The 23256-nt window shown below is 44.7% G+C and overlaps 1 protein-coding gene across 1 annotated transcript in view; it reads right to left on the reverse strand.

The window, feature by feature from the left end:
• COLEC12 (collectin subfamily member 12) overlaps positions 1-21743 on the reverse strand; it is a 182495-nt gene extending 160752 nt beyond the window's left edge. Inside the window, exons 1-2 of the mRNA XM_032152679.2 lie at positions 21578-21743; positions 1730-1780 (exon numbers count right to left, since the gene is read on the reverse strand). Coding sequence (XP_032008570.1) covers positions 1730-1780; positions 21578-21584 — 58 coding nt within the window. The 5' untranslated portion in view covers positions 21585-21743. The remainder of the gene's footprint in view (positions 1-1729; positions 1781-21577) is intronic.
• Between the last annotated feature and the right edge of the window lie 1513 nt (positions 21744-23256).

Raw genomic sequence — 23256 nt, forward strand, 5'->3', positions numbered from 1 at the left:
GTCACCCTTTCTAAAGAGACTTTCTCTCTCGGTTCTTCATATTTCTACTGATTTCCAAAACACGTAGGCATCTCCACATTTATTTTGCCTTATTTTGACAAGTTTGGTTTTCCTCTTGATTCCTATCTTTCTGTGTTGTTTTGTTTGTTTTCCTTTATAATTCTTGGTTTCATCTTCACTCGTACTGCTGCCTTCAGTGAGTCCCCCCCGGGAAAGGAGGACACAGGGCCATGGTCCCATCGCAGAAACATGGAATCGTGTAGATGAGGAACAGGAGCACGGAGGAGGGTCGACGGGGCTGCATGCAGGCCGCTCTGCCAGGGAACCAACGCAGGAGAGATGAGCTTGGTGCCAACTGCATTCCTATTTTAAAGTCGTATGTTTTCCCAGAAAGTAATGCAGACGTGTGTGTCCAGAAGGAAAAATGCTAAAGCAACGCGGAAGCCAGAGCAGCTGGGGGTTGTTAATTTTAATCAAAGTCCAGCCAGGATTTTTTTTAAGCAACAGGAAGTAGATTCATTCATTTTCATACTCTCTCTCTCTTTCTCTCTCTCTGTCTCACACACACACACACACACACACAAACACACACACACACACACACTCACTCACGCACACTCTTTTCTCCTCTATCCTTCTCCATTTCCTCTGGCCAAGCACAGAAACAAGCTGTTGGGAAAATCCTCCAATCCCTGGAGCTGCCTTTGAAACTCTGCAATGACCACTGGCATTTCAAGGTCAAAGAGAAGCAAGGTCAAAGCAGAGAAGAGCACCAGGTGCAGCAGCCTGGGAGGCAGAGAGCGTGTATGAGTTTCCTGCGGCTGCTGTAAAAGATTACCACGAACGTGCTGGCTTAAACAATACAGATTTCTCCTCTTATAGTTCTGGGGGCCAGCGGCCTAAAATCACCTTCAGTCAGCTGAAATATAAATATGGGAAGGACAGCTCTTCCTCCTGAGGCTCTGAAGGAAGAATCCATTAATGCCCTTGCGTTTTTAGCTTCTAATGGCCACCTATATTCCTTGACCAGAGCACGTAACAAAAACCTCTCCTTCCATCCTCACATCACCTTCTCTCTGCAGTCACATCTCCCTCTGCCTCTCTCTTACAAGGACCCTTGTGATGGCTTTCAAGGCCCACCCAGGTAACCCAGGATCATCTCCCCATCTCAAGCTCTTCAACTTAATCACACCTACAAAGTCCTTTGTGCCACATAAGGTAACATTCAGGTTTCAGGATTCAGGGTGCTGTCACCTTTGGGGGCCATTCCCCAGCCTGCCACAGAGCACCTGTGTCCAGGCAGATTCTTGGAAGAAGTCTCCCTCTCACTCATCCATGAACACTAGGTTAGGAGTGTAAGGCCTGAGCAAAGATGTTTTCTGAATAACAAAATCGAAAAATTCCAGGTATTTTGCTCCTGCCTTGTCACAGATTTGCCTTTCCCACCACACTTTGTCTAGTAGGTTGTCTCTTTTATATTCAGCAGACCCACAAACATCCCATCACTTCCCAATGCCTGGGTGCAGCTCCTGTCCCATGGCCCCTCAGAATTGTGAGAAACCCTCCCCCTGGGACACAGACACTCACTTTCCAGCCAAAATTGGACCTCAGAGCCACAAACACCCATGTGCATGAAGGGCCTGCCAGTGGCCTGCCAATGGTCTCCGAGGGTCTGTGGCTGCATCCCAGGTTGACCACTGAGAAGGAACACAGCTTTGTTAGGACTCACCAAAGCGCTTGTAACCGAAGGATTGCACCTCCTCCTCCTCTGCGAAGTCGTCTGTGAGAGAAGAAGAGACACAATGTTAACCCTGGCAAGGGGCACAGAAGCAGAGGGTGGGGCAGGACTCCACCTGCTTCATCGCCCCTGCTTGTCACAGCAGCTTTCCTTCTGCTCATGGATCACACCAGGCTTTCTGGAAGAGACGGCAGGGGTCTCCACACTGGCAGCTCCTGCTGCTGCGGATGCACTTCCCCTGTTCTTAATGTGACTCCTTCGAATTCAGGTCTTAGCTAAAGTGCGACCCTTCGAGACGCCTTTCCGGACCACCCGGCCACTCCCTGTCATGCTACATTAATTCAATGTTTCTCTCTGATATCTTCCTCACATGTGTGCATGAATTTACTGTTGTCATCATGCTTCCTGTGAACAGAAACTTTTCCTGCTCACAGAAATAACTGACCACCCAAGGGGTCAAGTTATCTTTAGGCAACTGACACTAAAGCCCCTGTTTTTAAATGTCTCGGCTCTGGGGTCATCTCCTTCACTAACTGTTGCCTCTCAGGAGCCAACATAACTCCTGCAATGACAACCAAACCCTTCCCACCCTCCTTCCAATGGGTAACTGGGACCAACCGATGGTTTCGCAGTAAATGCGTTTCAAAAGGCAGCCTTACTGTGGAAATTCCTAAATGTAGACCCACCATGGAAAGAAGAGCGATGTCGGCCGGGCGCAGTGGCTCATGGCTGTAATCCCAGCACTTTGGGAGGCCAAGGTGGGCAGATCGCCTGAGGTCAGGAGTTTGAGCCCAGCCTGCCCAACATGGTGAAACCCCATCTCTACTAAAAATACAAAATTAGCCAGATGTGGTGGCACATGCCTGTAATCTCAGCTACTTGAAAGGCTGAGGTAGGAGAATCGCTTGAACCTGGGAGGCTGAGGTTGCAGTGAGCCAAGATTGTGCCATTGAACTCCAGCCTGGGCAACAAGAATGAAACTACACCTCCAAAAAAAAAAAAGAGAGAGATGTTTTATCACCCAACCTTTCTATCAAAAGACCTAAAATCTCATTCCTAAAGTAGACATGAGATTCCTTATTACATCTATAAAGAACTGCTCATTTACAGTTCTTCCAGGTAAAGGTCTAGGAAGGGCAAGCACTGTGCAGACACAATTTCATATTAATTGCACAACTAAAAGACACTTTTTCTTTCCAATTTTTATTTTAGGCTCAGGGGGTACATGTGCACGTCTGTTACATGCGTAAATTGTGTGTTGTGGGGGTTTGGTGGACAGATTATTTCATCACCCAGGAAGTGAGCATAGTACCTGACAGGTTTTTCAATCCTCATCCTCCTCTCACCCTCCACCCTCAAGTAGGCCCCAGTGTCTATTGTCCAGGAGGAACACTTTTTTTTTTTTTTTTTTTTTTTGAGATGGAATATCGCCGTGTTGCTCAGGCTGAAGTGCAGTGGCGCGATCTCGGCTCACTGCAACCTCCACCTCCTGGGTTCAAGTGATTCTCCTGCCTCAGCCTCCTGAGGCTGGGATTACAGGCACCCGCCACTACACCCAGCTAATTTTTGTAATTTCAGTAGAGATGAGGTTTCACCATATTGGTCAGGCTGGTCTCAAACTCCTGACCTTAGGTGACCCACCCACCTCAGCCTCCCAAAGTGCCGGGATTACAGGCATGAGACACTGTGTCCGGCCAACACTTTTTGATGACAAGTAAGAGGTGCCAAAGCCAGGCCTTTCTAGGGGACCCTGTCTGACTCGGTCCATTACTGCCCCAGCACACAGCTTTCTCTCACAGGCAGCTCAGCTCAAAGGCATGTTCTTAGCACTCACCACGGCAGAGACTGCCAGGCTGTGACTTCAGAGGTGTGTAAGTCATGGTCCCTTATCTTGACTTTTTTTTTTTTTTTTTTTTTTGAGATAGACTTTTGTTTTTGTCACCCAGGCTGAAGTGCAGTGGTGTGATCTTGGCTCACTGCAACCTCCGCCTCCTGGGTTCAAGCGGTTCTCCTGCCTCAGCCTCCCGAGTAACTGGGATTACAGGCGCCTGCTACCATGCCCAGCTAATTCTTTGTTTTTTTAGTAGAGATGGGGTTTCGCCATGTTGGGCAGGCTGGTCTCAAACTCCTGATCTCAGGTGATCCACCCGCCTCAGCCTCCCAAAGTGCTGGGACTACAGGAGTGAGCCACCGTGCCCGCCCAATCTTGGCTTTCAAGAAAGAGAGGCATATAGGGGAAATGAAGCCTCTGTGATAGTTTTTTTCAATCCCCAAAAGAGACATGATCTAGCTATATCTGAACCTTGAAATATGATAGAGAACCCAAGATGTATGCTATCTATAAACACAATGTGGTGAAGCTCAGAATATTTGTTTGTTACAATGTATTTATAAAATCACATGTGATGCCGGAGCATGGTGGCTCATACCTGTAATCCCAGCACTTTAGGAGGTTGAGGCAGGCAGATTACCTGAGGTCAGGAGTTCGAGGCCAGCCTGGCCAACATGGCGAAAACCCATCTCTACTAAAAATACAAAAATTAGCCAGGCGTGGTGGCAGGTGCCTGTAATCCCCGCTACTTGGGAGGCTGAGGCAGAAAAGCTTGAATCCAGGAGGTGGAGTTTGCAGTGAGCCAAGATCGCGCCACTACACTCCAGCCTGAGCGACAGAGCGGGATTCTGTATCAAAAAAAAAAAAAAAAAAATCACATGTGAGACAGTGGTTATTTCTAACAGAAAACAGAGAGGTGTGATATCTTTGTATTTCACCATTGTCTCCTTATTCTGCAGAAAGGGAAGAGATCTTGGTTTGGAATCTAGAAGGCCAGGTATTTATACTCAAAGTAGTCTTCTTATGGCAGGGATTTAAGCTTTAGTTCTTTCTGCATGGAAGAACTTGCTTACAACCAAGAGAATAGCATCTTTTTCTCTGATTCAGTGATTGGCTACCTCCACAAACACACATCAAGCCCACACTCTGTTCCTGCTTTACTTACTAATCTGTCCTATTAATGCTTGATGTGGTAATGTGTCGTGTTACTAGCTGCAGCCTCGTCTGTTCTCCGTTTAAGAGAAACCCTGACCTGCTGCGTCTGCTTAGATATCCATTCGTTTGTTTTTTCATTCATTCAATAAACACATGCTTACAGCCTGGCGGAGTTGATGAGACATGAATATCAGCATCAATGGTACCCAGACATCCGTGCCCTTGGCCAGCTCTATCCTTTCCACCACTGTGCCACCTCTGCAGCAGAATCCGCTCACACTCAGGCACTGTGGGCCACAGAAACATCATTGAAGATGTCACAGTGGAAACAGGAGGGGAGGTTCATGCTGCACCCTTGATAGCAAACAGCTTAAAATTTCCCATTAGACATGTCTATTCTCCCCTAAAAGCTTCATTTCAGCAGGGCTGCCATTAGCTTGTTTGTTTGTTTGTTTTCTTTTCCCTCTCTAATCTTTTTCCCACGCAGCATTTAGTCTGACTGACTTCTCTCTCCTTCCTGAAATTTCCCTGGGAACTTCAAATTTCACATATTTTTGTTATTAAAGCAATTTAGCTGTGTCCTGCTTCTACCTCCAAATTAACATGTCCAAACCCATGAGGAGTTCAAGAAAACAAAGGCCTCACAGGCCACCCATAATAAAGCACAGGGTGGGTTCCGTTCCCTGCTTCTCATCTTAACCCTCATCCGAAAAGGATTAGGGATTCTTATAACAGCCACTAAAAGAATAAAATAGTCTCTATCTCATCCAACTCTAAAATTAGAGAGAAAATCACAAGAGACATGAGGGGTACAAGTAAGTTACCACACATTACTTCTGACTGCAATTATACAGAAGTGACTTAAATCAGTCTCTCTCAATGTTTTTGTTTTTTGGGGTTTTTTTGGGGGGGGAGGATAGAGATTGGAAAACACTGCATATTATATCCCTGTCTTGGAAATTCATAATGGTTTTGGAACTATCAGAGACTGTGAGATGTGCAAAGAGAAGAAAAAAATGGTTAGCTTTATTTTAGCCAATGTTTTCAAAAGTTGACTTTAGAATCCTCTTTTGCTACCCTTAAGAGTTGGATGGATTCAGGGCAGAAAAAGCTTGGTGCACAGTTCACTCACTTAGGTGTTCCCCTAGGCCCACTCCCAGATGTTCCCAGCTGCTCAGTTAGCAAACAGCTGATTCAGGCTGATAGAACAGTTGGGTGTTTAGGGACTTGAGGAAGAGGAAGAGGGTAAAGCTGGTGGGGCTTGTGGGTTGTGGAGATGATTTACATCAAGCAACAATAGCCACAGGAAAGAGAATGAGTAGTCAGTGTTCCCAATGACTAAAACATGCTAGAGGGCAGAAGGCTATGCTAGGACCCACAAGGGCTGACAGTCAGGTTTTCATGAAGACAAATAGCCTGATACGATGTGCAATGCTATATTCTGTTCTCAAACCTTTTCCTCACACCATATAGACCCAAGCTCGATGTGTTGTATCCCAGATTGTCTTTACAGTATCAGGGCCTGCAAAAGTGATGTACTCAGATAAGGAGATTCTTCTGAGGTCAGTCTCTTTAGCAACTTACACTTTCCAATGTCTATCTCTGACAGTCATAGCCACACAGCTGCCACACTCCTACATGAATAAGGACTTGGTTAAGATTTAAGACCTCTAAGTCCTTCAGTGGTCATAACTTGATCCCTGTTTCTGACAGCAGTCTGTCTGCAGGCAAGAAGCAACCTTAACATATTAAATGAAGAAAGTGTTTAAGATTTATTCTGTCTGAAGCTCAGATTTTCTTGGCTCCCACAGCTGAACTTTTGCATTTTCATTTTAATCTTACAGGCTATGTTATATTTTGCTCACCTATTTTGAAATGTGATTTTTATCTTTTTCTACTTTCCTTAGTAACTGGCACAGAGCCACATTGGGGCCAGAGATTTTGTGACAGAGAACGTTGGACAGAATTTGGCTGCTGATTTATTCTTTGCGCCTTGCTATTTCAGAGAACCATGAGTCCAAGTGAAGTTTGGTTCTGTTGGCTTAGAGGTGAGAGTCATCCATATTAACATGTTCCAGTCAATCTGTGGACCAAGTTGGACACTAGCGCTACAGTCAGAATTTACCTCTCATTCTTGTATGTTCCCTTGAATCAGTGTGACAGCACTTAACTCTATCTGCCTTATATTCCAGTTCTGGTTCTGACTCCTCCAGATGGAAAGCCATTTGAAGACAGGAAACTCATCACATTGTACCCTCAACAACTAACACATTTATGATGCATGATATGCACTCAACAGTAGTTGTTGAAAATTAAGGAAATTAGAGTTATACATGTCTCTCTCTTTCCCACTAGTTCATGAATTCCTAAAGGAAAAATATAAAGTCTTTCTCTTTTTGCATACTCACCATGTTTAGGGAAGATAAGAGACTAACATATTTAGTCAGTACCTGCTGTATGCCAGCTATTTCACATTTTGCTATGTTTCTTTTTTTTTTCTTTCTTTTTTTTTTTTTTTGAGACAGAATCTTGCTCTGTCATCTAGGCTAGAGTGCAGTGGAACCATCTCAGCTCTCTGCAACCTCTGCCTCCCAGGTTCAAGCAATCCTCCCACCTCAGCCTCGGAGTAGCTGGGATTACAGGCCTGCACCACTATGCCTGCCTAATTTCTGTATGTTTAGTAGAGATGGAGTTTTGCCATGTTGGTCAGGCTGACCTCAAACTCCTGGCCTCGAGTGATCTGCCTGCCTCAGCCTCCCAAAGTGCTGGGATTACAGGTGTGAGCCACCACACCTGGCCGCATTTTATTATGTTTCTGTTTTACAGATGAGAAAACCAAGGCTCAGAGAAATTACATTAATTTGACCCAAGGTCTCACAGCTTATGAGTGGCCAGACCACGAGGAAGACACAGGTCTGTGGGACCCAGGGGTTCCACACCATGATGGTGACTGACCCGTACACTCATGAAACTGAAGCCTGTGCTAGCAGCCAGGAAAGCTAAGAGGCAATGATTGATATTGCAGAATCCTGAATAGGCTTAGGAATTTGGGAATAAAGGTGAGGCTAAAATAGGAGGACTGTTGGAACATAAGTTTAAGTAGCAGTTGGCTATAACCAAAAAGATAGATAATAAGTGTTGGCAAAGATAGGGAGAAATCAGAACCCTCATATGCTACTGGTGGGAATGTAAAATGGTGCAGCCACCATGGAAAACAGTCTGGCTGTTCCTCAAAAAGTTAAACATAAAGTTACCATACAATCCAGCAATTCTACTCCTAGGTTTATACCTACCAGAAATAAAAACATATGTCCATACAAAAATCTGCACACGAATGTTCATAGCAGCATTATTCATAATAGCAAAAAAAAGGGGAGACAAGCCAAATGTTCACTGACTGATAAATGGATAAACTGTGGTATGTCTATACAGTGGAATATTATTCAGCAATAAAAAATGAAGCACTGATGCATACTACAATATAGATAAACCTTAAAAACATCATGCTAAGTAAAAGAGGACAGTCACAAAAAAAAACACACACACATTGTGTGATTCAATTTATATGAAATGTTTAAATTAGGAAAGTCTAGAGTCAGAAAGCAATTAATGTTTGCCTACGGCTGGTGGTTTTTAGGGGAACTGAGGAGTGACTGTTAATGGGTAGAGGTTTCTTTTTAGGGTGGTGAAACTGTTCTGAAATTGATTATAATGATGAATAAAAAATATGTGAATATAACAAAAAAACATTGAATTGTACATGTTAAGTGGATGATTTGTATAGTATGTGAAAAAAAGAGAAGGAGTTGGAACTGCCCACCCAAAGAGCTGGGTGACGACTGCCCCTGCCTAACCACAGCAGAAGATTCAAGGTTTATTACTTGGAAACATTAAAACAAAAGTTCTCTTGTCTAGTGGACACCAGGAACAGGAAATGACAGGAACTGTAATGAAATCATGGGAAAGGCGAAAGTTTACCAACTGAATGCTCAGACCCCGGGTCCTCTTCTCCCACTTAGCCAGAAAGTCCCCTCCATGGTAAAGATTAGAAGGTTCTTCTCTGGGGAATTTGACCAGCTAATAAAAAAATAAACTAATGGTTCTAATTCCAGGAGGTTCCCAGTGGAACAGCCCAACCAGGTAAACTTAGAGTGATGGTCACAGTTCACAAAACCCACCAGTACAAAAGTTTCCAATTGACCTGTGTATTGTTCTGCTCTTAAATAAGACAGTCGAGGGTCATCAGACAACTGACACAACCTCTAACATGAAAAGACAAAGATGAAAATAAAGAAACCAGATAAAGCAATTGAGATGAAATCTACATTATGCAGGAAAATTAATACCTCAGAAAAAAACAAATACCATTAATACACTTACAGAGATAAGAGAAGATAATATATCTGGAAAACAGGATGCTATAAAAAAGCAACCATCAGAGAAAAAGGGCTGGGCATGGTGGCTGACACCTGTAATCCCAGCACTTTGGGAGGCTGAGGCAGGTGGATCACTTGAGGTCAAGAGTTTGAGACCAGCCTGGCCAACATGGTGAAACCTTGTCTCTAATAAAAATACAAAAATTAGCCGGGCATGGTGATACATGCCTGTAATCCCAACTACTAGGGAGGCTGAGGCAGGAGAATTGCTTGAACCCGGGAGGCGGAAGTTGCAGTGATCTGAGATGGCACCACTGCTCTCCAGACTGGGTGACAGAGCATGACTCCATCTCAAAAAAGAGAAAAAGAAAGAACTTTTAGAAATTAAAAAATATGATCACAGAAATAAATCTCAATGGAAGGGTTGAAGATGGAGTCAAAATATTACAGAAAGTAGAATAAAGGCATACAAATAGAAAAAAGTAAAAATAAGGAAAAATTAGAAAATCAATTAAGAGGCTGGGTGCAGTGGCTCACTGGGATCACTTTGCAGCCCATAATCCCAGCACTTTGGGAGGTCAAGGCAGGCGGATCACCTGAGGTCAGGAGTTCGAGACCAGCCTGGCCAACATGGTGAAACCCCATCTCTACCAAAAATACAAAAATTCGCTGGGCGTGCTGGTGTGCACCTGTAATACCAACTACTCGGGAGGCTGAGGCAGGAGAATTGCTTGAACCTGGGAGGCAGAGGTTGCAATGAGCTGAGATCGTGTCACTGCACTCCAGCCTAGGTGACAGAGCGAGACTCTGTTTCAAAAAAAAAAAAAAAAAAGAAAAAGAAAATCAATTTAGAGGGTCCGATATTCATACAACAGGTGTTTCCCGGAAAAAGAACAGAGGGAGGGAAGCACTGGAGGAGTAAGTGAACCACATTTCCCAGCATTGAAGGACATGAGTTTCCAGGATGAATGAGCCCATCACTGCCCAGAACAAAGAAAGGAAAGAGAGCCACTCCAAGGCTCATCATCATAAAATTTCAGAACACTGAAGCCAAAAATAAAATCCTAAAAGCTTCCAGACAGAGAAAAAAAACAGATCATTTACAAGAATTTTACAAAGAAAAAAAGATCAGCTTCACATTTAGCAGCAAAATTGGAAGCTAAAGTAAATACAGCAGTGCTTTCGAAATTCTAAGGATAAATTATTTCCAATACAGAATGCTCTCAATTCAATGAGGGGGTAACATAAAGACCTTTGCAGACCAGCAGAATCCCCAAAAATGTACATCCCACACACACTTGTCTCAGGAAGTTATTGGAGAATGCATTGCACTAAAATAAGCAACAAACCCAGTGTGTGTGCGTGTGTCTGAGTGTGTGCATGTCTGGGTGTGTCTGTGTGTATATATCCTAACCTAACTCTAACCCTCAGGTGGTCAGAATGCTCCAGAAAAGATTTCTTCGAGAAGATAGAAATGAAAGAATTCCTAATACGTTTGAACACACAGAGGAGAGATTTGGGAAAGTAGAAGGGACTTTGGAGATGAATAATGATGTATGTATGAGGAGCTAAAATAGCAAGAGGATTATTAACTCGGTGGGGGGAAACAAAAAGCTATGCAAGAAATATGACTCAGCTGTGAATCGCATCGACATTGTCACAATAATATCAACACTGAATATGGATCTGAGATTACGCTGTAACTGTATTAGAAAGGTGGACAGGAACAGGAGATGCCTGCGAGGGTTGTTAGGGGAAAATAAAAGGTGACAGATAACAAAACGCTCTTCTGCTATAAAAAGGAAGGCTGTATATAATGCCTAAGATAAAAAAAAAAAAAAAATGAAGCAAGAGCACCATAAGCATGTCACGGAGAGATACGGGGGTCATGGCAGATCATTGTCATAAAGGACTACCAGCAATTCCTTCCAGCCCTCCATGGGCAAGTCCACTTTCTTCCCCTGGAATCTAGGCAGGCCCCATGACCTGCTCTGTCCCATGGAATGTGGCAGAAGTGGGAGTGGGTGGCTCCAGCGCCCCGGCCTTAGAGGCCTTTCGGCTTCTGACTACACTCTTGGCAGCCAGTGGCCCTGTGAAAAGTTCACCTCCCCTGCTGAACTAGAGGCCACCTGGAGAGAGAGAATCACTGGAGGATGACAGCAGGGAAAACGTGAGACCAGCCAGGGAGCCCTCAGCCATTCCGGCCACCCCCAGTGATTCTCCAGGCTCCTGAGGGCAGCCACGTGTCCAGTCCAGGCTGAATTGCAGAATCATGAGCAAAAAACCAGCTGCTGTTCTAAGCTACAGGGTTTCGGGATAGTTTTTTAGGCATTAGCAGGTAACTGAAAGAGGGGTAAATGCCAAAAGAAAATGGTAAGAAAGTTATCAAGAGGTTACCTCTGGGGAATGGAAAATGAAATGAAGGTGGCCTGGGCAGGAAACTGCTGTTTTTCAGAATTTCGGGAATTTCAGGAAACCTATGACATTATCTGACTCTTTAAACTATGTATATCTCTAACTTTTATAAGAAATAATGTAAAACAAGCAAAATAAGATAATATGAATGGAAAAGCCAGATAGACAAAAATAAAAGCATTCAGGTCCAACAGATAACCAGCACTGATAACCAGATAATCAGAAAATGCCCCCAAAGAGCCAGAGTGTGGAGTTCAACCTGAAACCACAGAAGATGCAGTTTGAAGCTGGAGCCTTCAATACTTGACACAAAGCAGGTTTCCAACAAATGCCAAACCGAACATCATAGCAAATGCAGACATTTTTAGGAGCCAGCCTGAAGGACCGCGGACAGGGACTAGGCTGAAGTTAGACTTCTCTTCCATGCTGGCCCAGTGGCGCTGTCTCTACATATGAGTATCCATTGGTTGCTCTATCGTGTTTAGACCAGGATCCATTCCCAGCTCTTGTACATTTGTCATTACTCTTAGAACAAAATGGTATGGTATCACTGATTGTTAAAATATTTAAGTGCTTCCAAACCAGCTGGTTAAAGAACAATGGCCTCTGCTCTGAGCATTTCTGCAAGCTGTCCCTGTGTGTTTCTACTGTCACCACCACCCACTGTAGCAGGCCCTTGCCCCTATATCCCTGGGGCCAGATGACTGGTGCCATCAGGACGCCTGAGTCTACAGTCACTCTCCACTGGCCAGTGCTCCCCGGAGTTGCTTTCAAATGGGAACAGTGGCTTCCACAGTGTGTCACTTGCGTTGCTAAATATTTGGAATGTCCCCTTGATGTTGCTGTGATATCCTGGAAGACTTCTTTCCTAACACCAGAGGCTGATAGAATTAATGGTAATGTGTGGGCTTTGAAATTCAAAGACCTGGGTTTGAAGACTGGCTCCACCTTGTAATAGCAATAAGCTCATGTCTGCCTCTCAGTCTCCTATAAGCTGGAACCAATGATTCCTATCTCACACATTTTGGGGAGGGCAATGTGAACTGACACATGGAAAACATCCAACACATACCGTCTGCTTAATAAATATGAATTTTCTTTGAAGTACGAAGACAGAGGCAGTGGTAAAAGCTACTATGCTTTAAGGTCCAAAATAAACATCCTAGGACTTTAATCATCTGGCTTCAAAAGACACAAAACTCCATTCTGAGGTGACTATTTGGGGGAAGGACCAACAGGAAAGCTTGATGAGCAAAAGAGTAATGCGTGCTGCAGGTTCCATTTGGGCTTCAGCAAATTGGCACTGAAGTACCTGGGTGATAGTGATGAAAATGTATCTTAATGTATTTTGGGCTGTAAAAACTGAAGAAAGCTGTCCTTTAATCTTGATATGTCCCTAAGCACAGTACCAGTAATATTTGCCCTAGTTTTATAGCTTTACAAATGTAAACCTTTATCTGGCTCCCCGCATGCTTTCCTTTTTCCAGTCTTGGCATTTCTGGAACACAGGTATTATGTATTCTTCTGGTGAATGAACTCAATGCAGCGTAACAAAGTATCTGAGGTTCAGGATATGGGTGGGGGATGGTAATTAGATTGGCCTTCCATTCAACTGTTTCACACCAAATGGATGAAGGAATCTGTAGCAGTTTAAATACTTGTAGATTACTTTAAAGTATCACAGGAGATTCATTTTGATTACTCAGCTGCTTACTGAATTTATGTTTTGCAACAATGGGATCACTTTTGATTCAATTATATAGTTTTTTCAAGTCAAAAGTCAAAATTATAGACATAAAATGACTCCAATTTCTGGCACAACTTGCAATTCTGAGGCTTGTAAAAACGGCAGATACTTGCTTTTAGAATAAAGAGACATGGGTACCCTATTCTTTCCTTTACAGTCTAACAAAACTGAGAAAGGGTGTTTTTGTTACTTTTACCCCTAAATTGGCAGTGGGAGCTAAATCAGATTTCCCCACAGCCACCAACTGCAAGAACTTAGAAGTAATCAGTAAATATGACATCCAAAACCTTGACATCTGCATCCATCATTCATAGGTGATTATGGGGGAGGCGATGTGCTTCCCTTTCTTCTATGAGGAAAATTCTCATCCAATCATTTTAATCACGTTAAAAGAGCGTCAGGATGAGGCCTTGAATCTCCGCCTTAAATTGAATAAGGGCCTTGGCAGGGCCTCAAATACATGGGTGATTTGGCAAGAAAAACTAATGCTGTCCATTTCTCTGGAGACAAAAAAAAAAAAGAGGTCTTTGTTTTAAAAATAACACCGATACATCTTTTTGTTTTGAAATCCATTAACGTTGTTTAGATTATCTAAACAATTATGCCAAAGCAATATACTGTAATTATTTACAAATGTTGGACCAACATTTTGAGTTTAAGAGACACAGTTCAAGAAGACTCTGAATTTGGTTTCCTCTCACCTCCCACACTGAAATGTCACACTTAAGAGATTTCAGGTCAGGCACGGTGGCTCACGCCTGTAATCCCAGCACTTTGGAGGCTGAGGCGGGCGGATCACTTGAGGCTAGGAGTTTGAGACGAGCCTGAGCAACATAGCAAAACCCTGTCTCCACAAAACATACAAAAATTAGTTGGCCATGGTGACATGCACCTGTAATCAGTCCCAGCTACTTGGGAGGCTGAGGCAGGAGAATCACTCGAACCCAAGAGATAGAGGTTACAGTGAGCCAAGACTGTGCCACTGCTCAAGGGATCCTCCCACCTCAGTTTCCCAAGTAGCTGGGACTATAGCCACTCACCACTGCACCCATTAAATTTTCTGTGGAGACAGGATCTTGCTACGTTGTTCCGGCTGGTCTCAAACTCCTGGCCTCAAGCAACCCTCCCATCTTGGCCTCCCAAAGCGCTGAAATTATAAGCATGAGTCATCAGGCTCAGCCCTCCTCTCTTTTAAGACATTATTCTTTAATGTTGCTTACCCTATTAACGTAATACAAAATATAATTCAAGATATGAAATATAATGTAATCTGAAATATGAACTATAATTCAAATCTCTCCTGCAAATGAAAATGTCCCTGTATTCAGCCAGATTATCTGAACCTCAAAAAGGGCATGTTCTACTCTCTACTTTGGATTCCGGTTGTCTTGTCTACCAGACTGCAAGCTCCGTGAGCACAGAAGCTATATTTTATTCATTTTATTTGGCATTTCTAGAGGGGCTTGCACACAGAAAGTTCATACTAAATATTTGTTTAAAGAATAAATGAAAGCTAGTTAGAACTTGGTGGCCCAATTATAAATAATAAAACAGAAATATGACAGCTTAATGGAAAATTAATACTACTGATGAAATAGACATGACATCATATGGTTTAAAAACATACATACATCTGTCCGAATACTTATTTAGAGACAAATTTGTTTAATGTTGTGATTCCTTGATGTCATATCCTTACTGGATAAAACTGGACACTGGATTTGAAACACAGATCTTTAAAAATATCATGTCATCAGTAGGCACGTGAGCAATAGTACTAAAAAAAAAATAGCGTTCCTAGGTAATATAAATATACTTACACGTATTTATTGATTTTCTACCACTACTATAACAAATAGAAAAACTGTTTCATTACTACAATTACAAACTTCACTTTGAGAATAGTCCCTGCATTTTTTATGATGATAGCAGTGACGGCAGCTGGAATGCAACCAATACTAATACTTCCCCACGTGGAGCACAACTCACTCCATCCCTGAGGTCTGTTTTAACACATTTGCAATTTGAAAATTACTTTCATTTCAGAACTGAACATTTATTTGCCTTCATGGTCTAAACTACATCACTGATTAAGTTAACATAGATGGCTCATAATTGGCAATTAACTTATTGCTGGGAGGAAGCAGCAGGTTATAATACAATATTACAATTACTAAAACAACTTGAGTTCTTATTACATACTAGCCACCATTCTGAACAACTATTTAATCCTTAAAACAACATCAGGTAGATGCCATTGTTGTCCCTCATTACATTGATAAAGAAACTGGGGCCCCAGGGGGTTAAGTGACTTGCCTGAGGTCACCAGGCTCTCTTGGTTTCAGAGCCCACACTCCTTGCCCAGCACACAGAAATGATTGGATTCAACGCCTGGGATCACTAAACATAATTGTATTTTATGAGATGGTTATATTTTAAAGCATATATTATCTACATTAAAGTAGGACTGTTTTGCCTTTGAATAATAAATTGTTTTATAAACATCAGCTAGTTTCCTAACATTTCTATGTCATAAGAAAATGACTGGAGCAAAAGAAATGTGGCTTCTTCCACAGAGCCAGAGACAAGTGAGTTTTTCACGCCAAATGTAAAACATCCAACATCACAGGCTAGTGAATAATACCTCACATGATACTGAGGTATAATATCACATCATTCAGGAAGCATAAAGGAGTCATCTTTAATATATCCAAGTCCAATAAATGTTAAATCTCCCATGCTGAAAAATGCATTTCTTTTCTATTTTTAAGAGTATCGATGGAATATTCATGATAAATTCAGAAGTTAAGAGAGCTCCTAGGATCTCTTTGGAATCTTAATTTGGGATTACTAATTTATGTTTATATTGGCTTTCACTGCTGTATAATTACAAAATGCCCTTAAGCAATCAGCAGGACCTTTTCGAGGTATGATGCTGATTTTGGTTCTTCAAATGTCATGCACTGAAAAAGAAATCAAATCACTGCTTGACTGAGAAGTTACTTCCCTTAAGGTTTGGATGGTTGGTGTGGTTAGAAACTCTGTTGTCAGCAGTAAAGAATGAACTTTCTATGAAAAATGTCTATACTTCCCTGTTCCTGGTTTAAAATACTTAGCATTATTATTATTTTTACTGATCACTCAGCAGTGTAACCGGTGGTTACAGTCTGTTCAAGAAAATGGCACTTCTGACAATATTTCATTTTCTCAATGCAAACCTGTTAGCAAGACGAGTGTAGGGGCCGTTTTCAGAGTTGGTGGCTACAGTGGGCCATCCACATTCATTCAATCAGCGGTAAGCAAAACCTCCCAGAAGATACGCTATACAGGGAAGCAATCCTGGAATGTGTTTTATCTTTGCAAGAGCTCCAGTTTAGCGCATCTCCTCCAGTGGCTGACTGAAGAACACATCAATCCTTCAGACTTTTGATGCTGTCATTACAGTTACGAGTCCAGATGATAGCGCCTTGTCTACCTTGCTCACCCAGTATCTAGTGGAGTGTGACAGCACACAGCAGGACTTCACAAAGATGTAGGGCTTGAATGCATTATTAGGGCATAGCTAGGAGGGAGCCTGGGCTAGAGATTACACATGTGATTCTGGAATCAGACAGTCTGAGCTTGAATACTGATCCCCCCCACCAACTAGCTGGGTACCCTTAGACAAGTAACACAACCTCTCTGAACCTAAGTTTTCCTATCATAAAATGGAGGAAATGATAATGGCTGGCATGGCAGGTGCTCAATGAATGTTAGCTATTATTAAAGGGAAGTCTGTGTTAGGCTGGCCTCCCTGAGAGATTACCCACATGCTAGTTTTACCCAGGGTGAAACATATTTTCTATCACAAAATCTGAATGTCCATTTTCCCATTTGAAAGCTAATACTTCAAGGTCCATTTAACTTTATTTGGCAGCGGTTGCAAGAGTTGTTTTGAAATAATATATAATGAGAATAAGCATTTAGTAGGAAAATGAGATACTCTGTTATGACATAGCCTGAAAGCCATCATCGGCTAGCTTTTTCTATTCACCCCATTATCAGTGGATGAGCCACATGGCAAAGAGTTGGAGCCATTGGAACAACCCTGGGAAATTGCATAGGAGACCACAGAGAAGATCTATACTTAGCAATAATTAAACCTCAGATTAAGAATGTCAAGCATTCCCAAACTAATGAAAAGTCAAAAGTATAATTAGATTGTAAATTTCCCTCCCAGAGAAGAGCAGCCCCTATTACCAATCAGTGAAGGGAAAAAGGCCTCATTTTGTTTCCATTTTCCTTTAGAAAATATGACTCTTTCAATGTTAAATGCAATTGCCTTTATAAGCTTGTTTGCTTATGCCAGTTAAGAACAAGAAAGAGAGACACTGAAAAAGCAAAAAGACCGTGAGTCCCAAAAAACTTTGGGAGAAGTATACTGCTTACTAGTGCATTTTAAATATATTATTGCCAAACTGAATTTCAGAAATATTTATGCACAAAAGTACAAAAATAAGCAGCTGAACACTCTGTTTTCATGGCACCAGCCTCCTCTCTGTGTTAAATTATAACACTGGCTTGGACCTCTGTGGTCCCGGGTGGTGGCAGCTGTTTTTGGTTGTCTCTTAGGCAACAAGTGCTGCCGCACTGAAACTAACCAATATCCCCAACTTTAAGAACCAAAAATGTGATTTAGTAATGACACATCTAACTCTAGAGGAGTCAGATTCCTTCGTCGAGAATGTGAATATGTATCCAAAAAGCCATGAGATTGAGGGTGTAGTACAGCTAATTGAAAATGAAATTGGAAATAAATTAAAACAAACTTCATGTTTTAATCAGTTTGGAAGACTTCAAGTACTGCAGCAATGGGGAAAGTAATTTTCTTCTCGGTAATATATGATGATGTCATTATTTTGGTACTTGTGACTCCAGGGATGGAGGAAATGGATGTTTGCTGAATTCAAACAGATGGATGGCACTGTGACTGACTGGCAGATGCAGGATTACACTCCAAGAGCCTGGTCACTACAAAGGCCATATCCAGGTTTAAACATTAGAATTAGAAAGTCACGTTGGTACCCTAAAAAGGCATCTGACTTGCACAGGAATATTTGCTTTTGCAAATGAACTTCTTTAACTTCTATGGTGTCCACTGATTTTCAATTTGGCTAAAGAATGGTGTGTGTGTGTGTGTGTGTGTGTGTGTGTGTGTGTTTTTGAAAGACAGAGTCTTGCTTCTGTCACCCCGGCTGAAGTGTGGCAAGATCTCGGCTCATTGCAACCTCCACCTCCCGGGTTCAAGCTATTCTCCTGCCTCAGCTTCCCAAGTAGCTGGAACTACAGGCATGCGCCACCACGCCCGGCTAATTTTTGTATTTTTTTAGTAGAGACAGGGTTTCACTACATGTTGGCCAGGCTGGTTTCACTATATGGTGATCTGCCTGCCTCAGCCTCCCAAAGTGCTGGGATTACAGGCATGAGCCACTGCACCTGGCCAAGAATGTTTTAGATTAACACGTTTATACCAAGATTTACAAGGCTTGTCGTTGCTTTCTATCATGTTGGCTTTCTGAAGCATGGTGAGTTAACAACTATTTGATGTAATCAGGAACCCGGGGAAAACCTTTAGTTGGTTCCCTGTGGCAAATGGTCAAAACAATTCCACTTGGTAAAAGCAGCTTTCCTTTTTTGTCTAGGCTTCCAAAGCCTCACGTCCAACTGGTTGGCTACACCTCTTCCTGGATACAGCACCAATTGCGGGTTACTTGGCTAGTTAGTTGTCTCAGATTCACTTTTTTTTCTAGTCATCTTCACCAGAGGTTATCTATCTGGTGTCTCAGGGCCTTCCAAGCCACATGGGGTAACTGACAAGGCTTGTCTTTAGATGTCTACCCTATCCTCCTAGTTGCCAGTTCCTATTTCTTCTAGACTCAGTTTTCATACCTATACTGTTAGGATTGAAATATCTACTCTCAGGGCTGCTGAGAGGATTAATTGCAATCTGTTTGTAGTGTATATAGTACAGTGGCTGGTACTTAGTAGGTACTAAAAAATTATTACTGCCCCTCCCGTCCCCACCCCACCACTGAGACAAATGTAATAAATACAGATCACATGGTAATAATTGGTAGTCAAAACTCTCATGGAACATTTTTTTTCTTTTTCTTTTTTTTTTTTTTTCTTGAGACGGAGTCTCGCTCTTGTCACCCAGGCTGGAGTGCAATGGCTCGACCTCGGCTCACTGCAACCTCCATCTCCCGGGTTCAAGTGATTCTCCTGCCTCAGCCTCTCAAGTAGCTGGGATTACAGGTGCCTGCCACCACACCCAGCTAACTTTTTGTATTTTTAGTAGAGACAGGATTTCACAATGTTGGCCAGGCTGGTCTCGAACTCCTGACCTCGGGTGATCTGCCCACCTCGGCCTCCCAAAGTGCTGGGACTACAGGTGTGAGCCACCGCGCCCCGCCGGAATATTTTCGTTTTTAAAAGAGGCCTTCAAAATGATTAGTCTACCCAGGGATTCACCAGTCCGTCCCTCCATCAACCTCCCCGACTGGGGCAGAAACTTTATGGGGCTTTTGGGCAGTGCTAGACCACAGCGGGTAGGCCACCAGCTGGTCCAGAATGCAGCATAAATCTCTCCAAAAATGTGTTTAGGACTTCTGGGTATGTTTTCCAGTGCAGATGTAAAGTGGAAAAGTGTCTCAAGTGCAGCAGCGGTCCTTTACACAGTAAAAAGCATAACAAAAGTTTCAGGGTTTAAGAACCCACGTGGGAGCTGATGGAGTGGGTAGGTGGCTTATCTTCCCAAGCTTTAAAAACCACTGGCCTTAATGACCAGCAGAGAAGATTCACTTCTGGCTAAAATGATAGCTGAGCCCCAGATAACTTTTAGCCATGTGAAATTCTTTCCTTTCTAGGGAGTCTCCTCAATTAGAGCCAGCTAAAGAATGTGTGTATTTCCTAGAATGTAAATGAGGGAAGAGAAACTGAGATGGAGACAAAAAGGAAAGCAAGCCACTGCATTTTGAAATTCTCTAGGTAGACCGTTGTATCCTGTCTTTTGTTTCTGTTTCCCTGGGGCAGACCACATTTCACCTGGCCATCAGTCACCTCCCTTCCCGAGGTCTCCCGACGTGAAGACCTAACGCCCTTGGAAAGGGAGTGAATTGGTAGGATATCATCGCTCCGGATAGTTCAGCGGGAGCTGCCCTTCAGAAAAAAACGTTCCAGAGCCAAAAGTTACTTTCCACGCGCCTTGGGGCTTCCCGGGCGCCTCCCTCGGACAGCAACCCTGGCAAGTCAAAACGATTGCATCTCCAGGTCTCTGGCGGCTGGAAGCTCGGTCACCGCGGTCAGATGGCATTTCGCACCCAGCCCAGGAGAGCGCAGGGCTGTGTTATCCTAGCACAGAACCAGGAACTCTCACACGAAGCCTTGTGTAAACACCACGCGGGCCCATTGCTGAACGACTCTTTGATGCCTCCGCTGCAGTTATTTATCTCATACATAAATCAGGATTCCGCTGACAAATCTCCGTGTTTCCACTAAACAGAAGGCTGCCCCGCAGTCCTTCTTGTGCTTCTTTTTAAAGTACGATAACATCTGACACTTCCATAAACCGGCCTGCAGAGGACACCGCGCAGGGGGCGACTAACCGGCTGATGTGTGTCACCCATGAACACACGTGGGCACACCCATCCCACAGGCGGGCACGTGGAAGGGACGCGGAACCGAGAGCAACTATTTCCCAGTCGGTGAATCTGATGGAGAAAGATGCCAAATGCACTTCCCGAGCCAGCTGAACTCCTCGGGCACCTAATTATTGCCAGATGTGGCGAGGGCGCACGGAGAACATCCCCAGTCCCGGAGAAAACACCCGGCCGCCAGCGCGGGGACTGCTCGGGCCGGGAAATGGCTAGAGGCGGGAGGAGAGAGGACTGGGCGAGCGTGGAGAGCGCTGCGGAGTGGAAAACCGACCGGGAGGGATGGCGATGCCTCCACTCCCCTCGGCATGTTTTTTCAATTAAAAAGTTGGAAACGGGAATCCGTAAACAACGACTTAGGGCTTCAAACTACTTGCAAAGACGCGATGGGGAGGGGAATACTTGCGCGTCTCAAAATCCCAACCTCGAGGTCTCCAGCCTTGCCTGACCCGGGAGCCGGGTGCGCCCCCAGTGTCCGCGCACGAACCCGGCGCCCTGGCAGCCCCGACTCCCCGGGCCCGCAGCCCAAGAGAAAGTTCGCGCGGGAGGCACCTCCATCGCCTCCCGCGCGCCCCAAAGCCCGTTTCCCCTGCCCAGAGCCCCGCGGAGCTGCTGCCGCCCTACCTTTCATGGTGACCGTGGGGACGCACAGCCAGCCAGGGAGCTCCGCGCGAGCGCCGCGCAGCCGAGGAAGTCGTCCTGAGCGGCTGCTCACTGCACGCCCATGGTAGCCGCGCCGCGCGCCGGCCGTCTGCGCCCTAGTCCTCCCTCGCCGCCGCCGGCCCGCGCTCCCCGCGCTCCCGGCTCCGCGCTGTGCTGCCGCGGGGCTGCCGCGCGCGCCGCTCTCCCAGGGCGGGAGGCGCCGCTCCCGCCAGCGCCCCTCCCCCTGGCCCGACCGGGCCGAGCGGGCGGCCGCGCCCACGCCCCCCTCGCGCCCTCCCGCGCCCGCCCCGCCCTCGGCCCGCGCCTGCCCTTGCTGGGCACTTTCTCGCCTGCCCTCTCCTGCGCGCCCTGGCCCCGCTCGCCCGGGCTCTCTCTTTTTCACGTTGCACCAGCATCAGGATGAAGTCGGAGCAAAGCCTTTCCCGGGGCGTTCCAGCGTTCACCTTCGGTGTGCACCTAAGGTGCTGCTGCTGCTGGGGTCGTTTCTACACCCCAAACTACCTAGCAAGTGTCGGGCGAGAGGATGGGGAGCTGCTGTGCCACGGGGGTGGCGGGGGGTAAGGTGGGCCCTTCCCCAAATGGCTCTGGGGCATGGAGAGTTACAGAACGTCCTCCGGGTTCAGTTTCCAAGTGCGTGCGCTGGTTGATGCCCAAAGGAGACCAAGCAGCAGGGAACACTCTCTCTGTCACCCAGGGAGAGCCTGAGTCGCCAGAATCCGAAGTCACCATTAGACACTCTCTCTGCGCTCTTGGACACCTCCAGAGAAAAAGCCAGAACATCCTGCCTTGGCTGGAAAAGCCAGCCTTCCACCCAGCGCCCCTAAAATGATCAGGTTGACTCCAGTTTTGTTACGAAAGGAGGCCGGGCTGCTGAGAGGTTCCCTGAGTTCCTTTCGTGATCGCCCGTCACATTGCCCTGCTGTATACTTAATAAAGCCCATGTTTATCTTTCCCTTTAGAACCCCCTCTAAGCAGACCAATTGCTTTATTGCTTTAAAACATACACTAAGTGGTGAGTGGAGCTGGGGCGAGGGAGGTGCGGAGAAACTTTCTGCCACATGTTGAAGTTACAGATGACTACTTAGACGCACTAGTCCACCAGAAGCAATCGAACGCTGGCCGGGCAGTGGTTGCAGCTTTTCAGTTTGCCCTCCTGAGGCCTTGGTAACACGGTGTAACCAATTCATTGGTTCCCTCTAAGTACGGGATTCTTTGCTCTAGTAAAAGGTAGTGCCCCAAAGTGAATACATATTAAAACATTTCATAGATTCTCCGTTCCAGGAGCTTTCTTTTTTCTTTTTTCCTTTTTTTTAAAATTTTTTAACATAAAGGGGAAGCTTGAACATGACGAACAAATAAAAAGACCGAAATGCTTTTTTTTCCCCCACTGTCTGCGATTGGTGAAACTACAGGGTCCTGGTCCTGGAGCATGTTTCAGATCTCACTGAGGCACCAGCCTTGTTTTTCAGGGCAAATGGGGATCCCTGAAGGGAGCTCAGGATATGAATTTTCAGCCCGGAGTTTACTAACCAATGGCGTGACCTCAGCTCACTGCAACCTCCACCTCCCAGGTTCAAGCGATTCTCCTGCCTCAGCCTCCCGAGTAGCTAGGATTACAGGCGCCTGCCACCAGGCCCAGC

Source organism: Hylobates moloch, unplaced genomic scaffold (assembly GCF_009828535.3).
Source record: "Hylobates moloch isolate HMO894 unplaced genomic scaffold, HMol_V3 SCAFFOLD_5, whole genome shotgun sequence".
NCBI lineage: Eukaryota > Metazoa > Chordata > Mammalia > Primates > Hylobatidae > Hylobates > Hylobates moloch.